The following is a 12,299-nucleotide window of genomic DNA, read 5'->3' as shown; positions in this document are numbered from 1 at the left end:
TGTATGAGATGGAAAGATTTATAAAATATAAAAATAGTCACATGAAATGGTCCTATTCTCTTTACTTTTTTTTTTAATTAAAAAAAAAAAAATGCAGTTAACAAATCATAGATTAAAATAAGAAGCCACAAAAACAAACAAACAAACAAAAAAAAAACCACCAACACCAACCCCCCCCCCAAAAAAAAAAGCACCTCCAGAATTTTCTGTTACAAGAAACATTGCTAATTATAAATAAATTTTTTGGAAAGTATATCCCTCTTTCCACCCTGTCTTCTGTTCAGCTGAGAATGTATTTCCCTGATGATTAGACTGGTAATTAATATGCTGATAACATGTAGTTCATGATCTTCTGAAAAGATATGGCAACTTCTAAGGACACAGTTCATTTCACTAACTTATCCTCAGCAGCTCTGGCCAAACTTTTCTACATTTTTAAAAAGAATTGTAATTTATAAAAGATAATAATTTACTCTTACCATAGCTTATATCGGCAGAACTGCTAGAAAAACTTCACATTGATAGCTAACATATCTATCCCTTCTTCTTGGGAAACATACAGAAAATACAACATCATCTTCTATCATCTAGAAGTTCTCGTGTAATTCAGTAAAAAAATCTGGAATTATAAAGAAAGCAAATGGGTCTTCTAGAAATAATACTCATGTTTAGAAAATATTTATGCAAAGAAATAAACATTTTCCAACCAGAAAGTTGGTAATATACTAGAGAAAAGAAATTCAAAGTAAAATAGATGCAATCTGCAAACTGAATTGCTGGTGTGGTTGTCATATTCTAGAAATCAATTATTCAGTTCCATTCATCCCTAAAGTATATATCCATTTGTACTGGTAACTCCTTCTGAATTCAGTTTCTTTTATGTTGCCATATGGTAATGTTCAATTTTCTGCATATGAATTGCTATTACAGATCTCTGTAAAAGGCTTTCACTGTCTCCCTAGGTTGCCCTTTACTACAAAGCATTTGGTGTATCATTGTGTGAAGTATACACTGTGTTAAAAGATGAAAATCCTTGATTGGTTCTATTCTCAGATGTTAAACTGCTTTTACAGATATGTGTTCTTTACACATTTTGTGGCATCCATTTCTGTTGCTAATATTCTTTTAACAATCTTGCCTTGTTTTCTTACTATCATGAATACAATAATAGCATATCCACTATGAAATAGTATTTTATAATATTTTTTAACATAAGGAAAATATTTTCCATATTATCCAGGTGAAACAAAACTGCATATTCTAGGGAATAGGGATGCTCAATTATAGCTCTTTTCTCAGTTGAAGAATGGTGATTGAGTTTCAATTTGAGTTGGAACATTTTAATCTAAAGTTGCTGGCTATTTCTTCAAAGATATGCAGAGAGCTTTGAACAACAAGGGTAGCTGTTCAAAGCTGAGCTGAAGTGTAGCAGAGGTTTTCAGGTGTTTAAGCTATCCTCTTAAACCATGGAAAATCTTAGGTGAATCTACCTATGTTATCATAGTGGATAACATTTGTGTTCTAGCAGTGAGGTCTCAGGATGGTCTTACTAAAAAAAAAGGGAGCGTTAGGCAGATTCCTCTCTGCCTGGGAGCTTGCTGTACCAGAGACTGATGTCTGATCTAGTAAGTGAGAGCTAAGAAAGGACAGGGAGAAGATATACACACATATATATATGCATATATATATAACATTCATTTCAATCATTTTCCAGGTGGAAAAAGGTTTCTGTTGTACTAGATTTCTCCTCATCTCTAGATAGTTTTATCTCCACTGCCTATAAAGATATTTACTGAGAACTTATCTGGTGAGATTACAAAAAAAGGAGAAGTTTGAAAGTCCATTTGAAACACAAATAAACCTACAGTACCAAAATTCAGGGTCCTGCATATTCAAATAAACTCAAATCCCTATGACAGGTCCAGATAGAGGCTGTTGCAAGTGGGGCCCTATGCCTGTGACCTTTAGCTTCAGTATCTTTCTCTTGCTTGCCAGGACTTCAAAAAAAAAAAAAAAAAAAAACCCTCTTAGCAAATCTAGAAACAAATAATACAAATTGGCATGATAATAGATTAAGACAGGATTTGCAAAGCTTGCACTTTTTAAGCTGAGAATAGGAAGTGTGATTATTCTCTTGCTTTCTTTTTTTGTGTGTGGTTTTTAATTCACACACACAGAAATTAGATATTGTTTGCATTTTGTCTGTGTAAGATTACGTTCAATTACGTGCAGATTATGATAAAATTGATTATGAAAAACATCATTTAAAACTGGTTAAATAACATCTGTTTGAGATGGAATTCATACGAAGAAATTTATCACAACCATTTTACTCCTACAGAAAGAAAAGGACAACCTGCTTTTTGATTCCATTGTTCCATCTCTAATTCATTTTTTCTTTTCTGAAGAAATGGGTTTTATGTATGTGTAGCGCTTTTTAAAATGCAAGTTTCATTAAATTTCTTTTTCATTATCATTTTCATTTTCAGAATCAAGATACAAAATTGTAATTGGGGAACAAAAAGAAGAAGGGGGGGGGATGGAGGAGTCTTAGCATATTATATACTTTTAATAGAATAGAAACTACTTGTGTAAAATATCTTCCACTTTTAATTCTTTCCAAATCCAGTCACTACAATTCCTCCATAAAGTAACTGTCTGTCTATAGTCTTCCTGAAATATTTTAGTGCAGCTTATAGCATCCAAGATCATTAATCACACAAAACAGTCAAAACATTTCTTTTAAGAAATTATTTTTTTTACTGCAAATTGAAACTTTACCAGAGGGGGAAAAAAACCTCCAAACATAAAAAATGCCTCTGAAATAAAAGTTTGGGCAACTATGTCAAGTCTCATGTGCTCTGGTAAACTGGAGCTTTCAAACTGGACTTCATCTCTTAGGACCACAACCATTACCTTTTTTTGGTGGAGCACACAGCACATACCTCAAATAAACATATTCTTAATTAACTATATAATAGCTCCTATGTTTACAGATAATTCTTCAGCTGTGGAAGAAACTTTTTCTTTCATCTCAGTTTTTCAGGACAAAGAAATATTTTATTATTTTTCTAAAAGACAATTTTGTATTGAAACATTATGAAGTACTACATTTTTAATCAGCCATGGTAAATGAAATAAGAAAATACCAAAATATATTAACAATAAAATGGGAGGGGGGGAAGAAAAAGAGGGGGAGGAAGAAGGGGGGAGTGAAGGTCAGTGACACCCATCAAGTGATTTTGCAGTAATAATAGTGATACAGTTCTACTCAGCACAAATTTCTAAAGCTATTTTATTCTATAGCAATGTGTAATGATATTTCAAACATAGCAGTGTGAAAAATTTGGATAAAATAAATTGTCTTGAATATAATCACAGAATCACAGAATTGTTCAGATTAGAAAAGACCTCAAAGACCTTCAAGTCCAAACGCAAATAACGCTAAAAAGAAAATCATGGAAATTTTGGAATAGTAGCTTATAATAACATCTTTATGTGGACTAGGGTGTTTTGCTGATATGAAAATAGCATACACTCTGTTCTGAAAATACCTTCTTTCAAATGTGTCTCCTTTGGTGCATGCTCTGCTAAAAATAAAATAAAATAAAATATCACACCAGGATCAAAGCACTGCTTAGCAAGATGAGGAAGATGTCCGCAGGTCATCAACAATGCATTTATATTACAGACTGGTGAAATTACAATCGTGTGGAAACATCTGAATATCTCCTGAACTAGAATCTAATTAGTTTATTTTTGTCCCATTTCGAAAGATTAAAAAGATTAAAATATATCAGCAAGGCAAGGTTAAGTCTCTATATTCTAAGAGGAACTCCTTAGTAGGAAAGCCTACTTGCTTGCTGTATGTTACTGAAGATAAGTTGCTATGAAATACTCAAGGGTCATGCTCTCTCTGTCTCTGATAGCTTTTAAGTGACACAGAACAAACTATGAAGTGTAGGAAATAAAGACAATGTGAAGTAGGCAAGCTTCACTGAATAGATTTAGGAGCAGTCAAAATCAATTCACAGTTCTGGCTAAATACACACTGAACAGAATGTTTGTGCTAATAAAAATGAGAAATGTTCTTCTGTGACCTATCGTGTGTAGTCTTACACAGGACATGAGAGATATGCTGTACAATTCTAAAGAATATATATATATATATAATGTATACATAAATCTTATATATATATATATAATATATATACATAAATCTTAATTTTCACTCCAAATTGTGGTTGTAATTTCAAAAGCGTTATGTACTTAAGAGGCACGTTGGCCTGATATATCATACAGTGGATGAGCACACAGTCCCTTCAGTATTTTCGAGGATAAGAGATAATTTCTTATCACATTTGCATGCCTTCAGAAATTGCCCAGTACCCCAACCTGAAGTTTCTGTAAGTCTGCAGAACAGAATGAGATCTAAGGAAACACCATGGATAAGACTATACAACCAGCAAGATTTAGGGAAGGACCTACATTTGTTGTATGTGTCACTCAGATTTGTTAACAGTGAATGTGAGTACTTAAATCCTCCTATAATATTACATTGGTTTTGGAGCATAGACATATGTACAACACACCATTTTTATTTCCCAATTAAGGATGTTCGATTATTTCTTTATATTTTTCCCAATTATGCCTGTTGTAATTTTTTTTCTTTCCTCTAGACTACAGCTAATGGTGTATTAGTAGTTAGCTAGAAGTTGCTCAAACACACAAATTCCTTTATTCTCCTCCTAGCCCCATAAGTATAACTGTCACCATCACCAGCTGGTACTATCTAGATTAAAAATAGACATCAGCTGCACAATTGCAAATTCCTCCTGAGGATACCAGCAGCAGGAGAGTTGACTATAATTCTTCATACAGACAGCATCAAGAAACATTAAAAATGACATTCCTCTCATCTTCTAAAGCTCTTAACACCACTCACTCTTGTCTTGCCCTCAGTATCAGTTTCCATCATCTCTTCAGGATAATCAGCTGCCTTCTACTAATTAGTCTTGATGAACTAGCATGGATATAGTCCCATTAAATTGCTGGCAATAGATGCAAGGGTTTTGACTTCTCAAAAGCAAATTATTAACCTCTGGTACATCAGAACTATCAGTAGGACTCATTCTCCTTTTCATACTTCAATAAAAAAAAGTGTCAAAGCAGTAGAGGTACATATTTCTGTGTTTCCTGTGAGTGAAAATGAAAAAGAAAACCAACTGGTAAAATTTCCTTAGGAAAAAAGAAAAAAAAGAGTATTGCCATTTCAAATTTCATCAGTTCAACTATACTTTTAAGCAGTAAAGTTGCTGAACCTAATTTCCATGTTTACTACAGCATTTAAGTATAAAAAGGATTACTTAAACATCAGAACGTAATATTAATTGACAAACATCAGAGTTAAATTCCCAGTGCTTTTGCTGACTTCCCCAGTTACATTGAGTGAATCTGTCTTGTGTTTTCGGGTAGGAAAAATAATTCATTTCTTCCTCACTTTGGCTCTTTTGCAATTGAGACTTTGACTTTTGTTATTTTCTCTTTTTAACATAGTATAATATATAGCATTATTATTTTATTTTATAGTTTTATTCTTTTATTTTAGGCTGTTCTTATAGTATTGTATTATGGCAGCACCTACGAGCCTCAGCCCCTGTTAACCAGAAAAGCTGCGAGAAGCAAATTGGCCTTGCTAAGACTGCTCCTAGACTGCTCCTCCAGCTCATTTTCCATCTTACAGGTGACATATACCTTAAAACAAGAAAAACAAAGCAAAGCAACAACAACAATAACAACAACAAACCAAGCTCACAAAGTAACTAGCAAAATACAAAGTCAGCAACAGGAGAGCAGACAAAGGCCGATGAAGAAGGGAATTGTGCTGACAGAAACATAAGAATCTCTTTGTGCTAAGCCATGCTGGGGTGGTGCTTCTTCAGTCATGTTCTAGTAAATTCACAGATTGCCGAGCCCATCCTGCATCAGAGAACTGCATTCTTTTTTCCAACCCAGATTTTCCCGTATCTGGGGCTTCACAGTACATAGCCAGTGCCAGGTTGTTTTTAGACACTGCAAATTGTTGATAGTAGAAATTAGCTTGGTGAGGGGTGGGGGAAGATAATGTCAAAATTACGTTTTCAACAGGGATTTTCAGTAAAGCTGCCTGCAATACAGATTGTCAGAAGATTTTGAGAGCCTGTTCTGGGTATATTGGCCTGCTAAAATATCTCCATTAAGCATCTTTAGTCAGTAAGAGGTCTACTAGTTTCCCTTCTAGAAGTTATTTAAAACAAAAAAAACATCTATGTTCTATATATCCACACAGCACTCAAGGTCCAGAGAAACTAGTGCCAATCAATACCCATATTTTAAAAAAACACAGTACTTATCCATTCAAAATCTAAGAAACAAAAAAAGGGAAAGACAATTTTCACATCTGTCTGATAAATAAAAAAGAAAACAATAAAATACAGCTTTGAAATACATACTCCTTTGCAGTAATGTAATAAACCGTGCTGTCATCTCATAATCAGGATGGTTGCCGTGGTGATGAAGATTATCGTTGCTGCTACTTGATTCTGTCATTTTTCTAAAAATGAATTAAAAATATTTAGGATTTATTAACAATGGGTCACATTGATAGAAATAAATTGCATATTTTAAACTGGTCATGTACGTCTTCTATAATATTGTAGCCACTTTGTCAACTCAGCAATAAGATACGATATGATTACTAGAAAATTAAAGCTTTTTGTCTTAAAGGATGAGACAGTATAAAACTGATCAGAGAAAAACATCAGTAGAATAATCTAATGTGTTTATTTATTTTAAATCTTTCAGAGTTAGCTAACAGTCTCTACTTCTTTTCTTGTAGATTAATCAAGATCAGCATATATTGAAACTAGATTTACTTGTGCTGGGAAAATTTATATCGTTATGCATTAGAACTGATGTTTTTCAGGCTATTGTATTTTATGACAGTTCTAAGTATAATGGGAAGTTTGTGAAGAGATCTTAATGATGGCATATTTTGCAATACATAAAAATACACATACAAACTTATGCACTATGAAGATCACTTCAAGGAATTTCTATAGAGTTTTGTGCAATATATGGAATCCTAACTGTAGCAGAAAATTAGGTGAAATTATCACTGTTGCTCTCTAGCAAGTATAACTTTATATGCATTACTGCAGTGCTTATGTCAGTAAAATTAATTACTGACAAAATATGAAGCTGATTTAGATGGCCACCTCTACAATCATTGTTTCATATATATTTCGCAGACAAAAGTAAGAAAAAAGAAAATTGCTAAAATCACAAAGTTTTAAAACCTTTTTTAAAAAAATACCTATTTATATATATTTTTTTTTCAAGAAAAGGATTTCTTTTTTTGTTTTTTGATAGAGAAATACATTAAAGGTAATGGGAACCCAGTGAAGTTGAGTCATCTTGAGTCATGTAAGGATAGGTCAAGGGTAAATGGCTTTGAACTGAAAGACGGTAGACTTAGATTGGAGATAAAGAAGACATTTTTTATTTTTTTATAGTGAGGGTGGTGAGACAGGGGAACAGGTTGCTGAGAGAGATTGTGAATGAACCCTTCAAAGGATCAAGTCCTACTGTCCACTCCTCTTTTAATGCAGCCCAGAATATAGTTGGCTTTCTGGGCTGCAAGTGCACATTCCTGGCTTATGTCCAGCTACTTGTCTACCAGGATGCCCAAGTCCATTTCAGCAGGGGTACTCTCAAGATCTTCCCCCAGTTTGTATCAATACCTGGGATTGCCCCAACCCCAAGTACAGTACCTTACACTTGGCCTTGTTGAACCTCATTAAATTCTCATGGGTCCACTTCTCCAACTCCAGAGATCCAGATCCCTCTGGGAAGCCTCAATGGCTTCCCTTCCCTCCAATGTGTCAACCGTAACACTCAGCTTGGATGCCCCTGTTACATTGCAGGGGAGCTGGACTAGATGGCCTTCAGAGGTCCCTTCCAATTCTAAGGATTCTAGGTTTTTTATATTAGTCTCTGTAGAACGTGATTTGTCACTTTGTGAGCCACAATCGTATCTTTATGTAGAATGACCTTTGAGCTGGCTGAGGTATGACTCCTATATATATTGTTGTGCAAAGGAAGTAACTGAACTTTCTTAAATGCATTGTAAGGAAGGTAATCTGGAGCAGTGGCATGGAGAATTTCTCAGATATGCTCAGAATTAGGGAGGAATCATGTAGCTGCAAATAATCTATCTTACACTATTTCTATGATCATGTTACAGAAACAAGTTTAAGTATCCTTTTAAGCAGAACAAGAGGGAAATGTTTGAAAATCCAGCAATAGGATTCTCTCAGTAGATGGAAAAATTATCCTCATATATTTGCGTGAAGAAAAATAATCCAAGCTCAGCTGAAGTACTGTAAATCAATATAAGATGATTTTTTCCTAATCATCACATTTGAGGTTTGTAGAACAAAAAATGAACTACACACCCAAACTGCAAATACAACACAAAAATAGAACAAAAGTCCTTTTGGCTTATTGACATCATATAATTAGCTTAGTTATGCTGCCATACATAGGCAGCTAACACTAATACATTTTTTTTCCTTTGTTATCATTTATCTCCATGAAATACTATCCTTTCTGATGGCTACATAGCCTGATTTTGTAGCATAGTTATGTTTCTTGTGAACAAAGCAAAATCTTTATTTTAGATGACTTACACCATTCAATAAAAATATTCTATATTTATTTATAATGCACAAATCAATATTGAAAAGAGAAAATACCATTTGCTACTATATCTCTTTGACAACGTATGTTCTGTTACAACTGGAGCAAATAACTAGTGGGATAAATAGAACATTTCTATTCTCTTTAACAAATATTAGAGTAACTTCTTAGAGTTGAGATGTAATATGTGCAGCTTTTAATCTGTTGTTTTACTTTGAAGGCCAGAACACACGCTATTTAGAATCTAAAGATCAAATCTCACCCTTGAAAAAAGGAAGTAATGGACTCTGGTGAGATTTGTATGTGATTTTGTCAAAGATCTGTTTGATCCAGTATTTTATACCAGTTTTCCACTGCAGGAAAATATGTATATTACCATAAACTAGATGCTCTATTTAATATTACAAATGTATTTGGCACTTCTAAGAAATGTCCTTTAAATTTCTACCACTGAAAGCAAACAGCATCATGAAATCTTGATTTAATTCTGGTTTGCTTTTCCTAAATTTCACATTTTTCATTTTCTGTATTATTGTGGTTTTGGCACAAAAAGGACTGTAGAAAAAATAACTACGAAGTTATATAGCAGTAAGAACAGTATCAATGTCACGTGAGAAATTTTATTTATAAAAGGTCACATAGCAAGGACATATAAATACTATACTACTTTTTCTTCTAACAAGGCAGATCTTAGCTAAGGTATTTATGAAATGTGCTTTAGTATACAGCATGCTTAAAATGAGTTATTCTCAGAAACTCTGATCCCTAACCCAGCAACTTTTAGATGCGTTTGTAAATTTATGTACAGCATCGAGTCCATCTTTTGTCATGAGTTGAAGCTACCGACTGAGAATCTGAGCTTTAAAAACCTGGAACATGCAGTGAAAACATTACTTTTGAATTAACTTTACCTTTGAAAGTTAATTTGTAAAATACAAAATACTAATCCTGGCAAGCAACTAGAGATACACAGAGAAAAATGCTGAATAAAAGCATGTTTTTTTCTGATTCATAACCAACATGTTATTATATAGCTGTTGCTGATGAGCACAACATGTTCTTGACTTTAAAAGCGCTACTGCTGATCAATTTAAATCAGAATGATTATTAAAGTAATTTACTCTTGTGATTCTTGTCTACATATCTTGTATGTGAATGTATATATAGGCATATATAAATGAAAAATGATATATACACTGATAAATGAATTTTATTGCATATAATTAAGAATATGCAGATTATAAAGTCATAACCGTGTTATAATATTTGACCAATTCGCTATTTTTATTCAAATAATTCATCTGATATTTTCTTGTGTTAAAATTACTTTAATAGTCATGATTAAATTCTGCATTGCATTGTTTTCAGAAATTCATATAGAGAAAACAGAGAGATATGAAAAACGAACAACACCGAAAGGTAATTCTTTGTCTATTTACCTACATACATGTGTGTACTATGTGCTGTCTTTGCCAACTGCATGTGTTATAATTATCATATTATAAAATAATCCAGAGATTAATTGGCACAAACTGTAAATAATGAGAACTTCATTTATGCCTTGGCATTAACAAATAGTGTCATTTTAAATTTGTGGGGTTATATTGCAAACTCAAATAAAATTATCTTGTCTGAATCTATCCAGGATAGTTTTTATAGCAAAAGTGCAAGAAGATAGAGTGTAGACAAACTTTCTCTGGTGCAAAATACCTTTAGTGCATTGGGCAAGAAAGAAAGTATATTTATAGACTGGTGGGTGCCACCCAAGTTAGACATAGTTAAGAGTGAGCAAGGTGTGTATGAAAGATAAGAAAAATCTCCACTATAAGAACCTACTTTTTTTAGAGTGTCCTCTAACCGGCACTTTCAAAAAATCTATAAAGGAGCTGGCTCCAACTGGTTTTCAGAGGTCAGATAAACAAATATGTTTCCTGGGATACGTGCAGATTTTTTGCGTAATGAAACCTCCTCAGTAAGTATAGGCCAAATAAAATTTGATGAGCATCTCTCTCATGTACCAATGCTGTGCTCAGTAATGGCAAGAGAAAGCAACGGGAGTCTCATTAAAAGTAATGTGCATATACATACGCTCTCCCTTACACAGTTATATCCTTTATATACATATATTTTCTTCATAGGTTTTTATAGTATTTTACAACTCTAGTGGTAACTTTTCAGCTCTTTTCAGGGTCGTGTGTAGTGCCTAGAATCTCTTTCCAAGTACTTAATAAATCACGTAGTATGGAAATGAATTTTTTAGGATGCCACTAGGTTAGCTGAGTAATAACTAACTCAGATCCATTAGCAAAGGATTCTAGTTAGGGACTTTTCAAAACTTGTATTCTAAAAATACAGATGAAACTGCAGCCTTGACCAAAACAGACCGTTATGTACAGCACTGTCTATAGAGAAATGCTTTGCTTTACATGGAGGAATGTTACTGTGGCAAAGATAATCACAAAAATGTTATTAGATTGCAGAAAGAAAGACACTGATGTGTCATCAGTTAAGTCTCTTTTTGCAATTTTATAATGCTGTTTTAATTATATGCTGTACTAAAACACAGGACAATATTTTTTTGTTTCTAATATTTTATAGAATTATAGAATATTTTGGGATGAAAGTGTCCTTCAATAACCTGGCCCAATCAGTGAATATGCAGATGGTATAGTACATCCAGGAGTTCATCTGACACAATTATAACACTAGAGTAAGGAATAGAGGACACTCACCCTATCCTGGGCTCACATAATAAACTCCAGTGGAGTAGATCTCCAGAAGAGATCCTTCCCCCCTAGCAGTCAGTTCTTAAATGGGTCTAGGAGAGGTGCAACCAAGCTCCACCCCTTCCTGCAGCACAGGTGAATTGCCTTCACCTGTGCTCCCATGGCTGACTCATTGCTCACCTCAGGTGATCAATCAGAGGTTCAGGCTGTAATTCAGCAGCCCCATACAAATATCTAGCTCCAACCTCCCTGCACTAGGCATGGAAACACTTCACTAGACAAGGTTGTTCAAAGCTATCTCCAATCTGGTCTTGAAAATATTTTTTTTACATTTCACAGAACCATAGAATGACTTGGATTGGAAGGGACCTTTAAGATTATCTAGTTCCAATCTCCCTGATATAGGCAGGGATACCTCTCTCTATATGTGGGTTGAGAGCAGCCTGGAGTACAACTCACACTGCAGGTATTTTATCAGCATCAGTAGCTGGTAAAACTGAACCTCAGTTCAGATGATGATAACAACCTCTGAGTGCTGCAATTAAACCTAACTTTAAATTGAGGATTTCTTCAAAAAGGATAATGTTAGAGCCATCTAAGGTTACTTGGCTTCTGAATGAAAGCATCTACACAGAGATTTAATGCTCTCTGACTAATGCATTGTAACTTCATTGTATGAGTCCATTTATCTTAACTTTTGTGAGTGCTGCTCTGCGGACAAGCACTTAGTTAGCTGGAACAAGCAATCTCTACTTTGTGCTCGTTCCACTCATCACTTTTAGCCTTATACTAAGCAGTGGACAAAGACTTACTCAGCTGGAAACTATTTTTACT

The 12,299-nt window shown here is 34.0% G+C and overlaps 1 protein-coding gene and 1 long non-coding RNA gene across 22 annotated transcripts in view; one reads left to right on the top strand and one right to left on the bottom strand.

Moving 5' to 3' along the window:
- TRDN (triadin) overlaps positions 1 to 12,299 on the top strand; it is a 207,337-nt gene that overhangs the window by 52,873 nt on the left and 142,165 nt on the right. For 20 of the 21 annotated variants that reach the window (XM_052677499.1, XM_052677491.1, XM_052677507.1 and 17 more), the window contains one exon: positions 10,108 to 10,158. The exons of the other annotated variant lie outside the window; for it this stretch is intronic. In XM_052677499.1, the coding sequence (XP_052533459.1) occupies positions 10,108 to 10,158 (51 nt within the window). The remainder of the gene's footprint in view (positions 1 to 10,107; positions 10,159 to 12,299) is intronic. 21 annotated transcript variants of the gene reach the window in all.
- LOC128078126 (uncharacterized) overlaps positions 4,205 to 12,299 on the bottom strand; it is a 47,246-nt gene continuing 39,151 nt past the window's right edge. The window contains exon 3 of the long non-coding RNA XR_008205310.1: positions 4,205 to 6,072. This is a non-coding gene — a long non-coding RNA (uncharacterized LOC128078126). The remainder of the gene's footprint in view (positions 6,073 to 12,299) is intronic.

Source organism: Tympanuchus pallidicinctus, unplaced genomic scaffold (genome assembly GCF_026119805.1).
Source record: "Tympanuchus pallidicinctus isolate F22 unplaced genomic scaffold, pur_lepc_1.0 scaffold1, whole genome shotgun sequence".
NCBI classification, from domain to species: Eukaryota; Metazoa; Chordata; class Aves; order Galliformes; family Phasianidae; genus Tympanuchus; species Tympanuchus pallidicinctus.
This window is presented reverse-complemented; position numbering and strand designations above follow the sequence as displayed.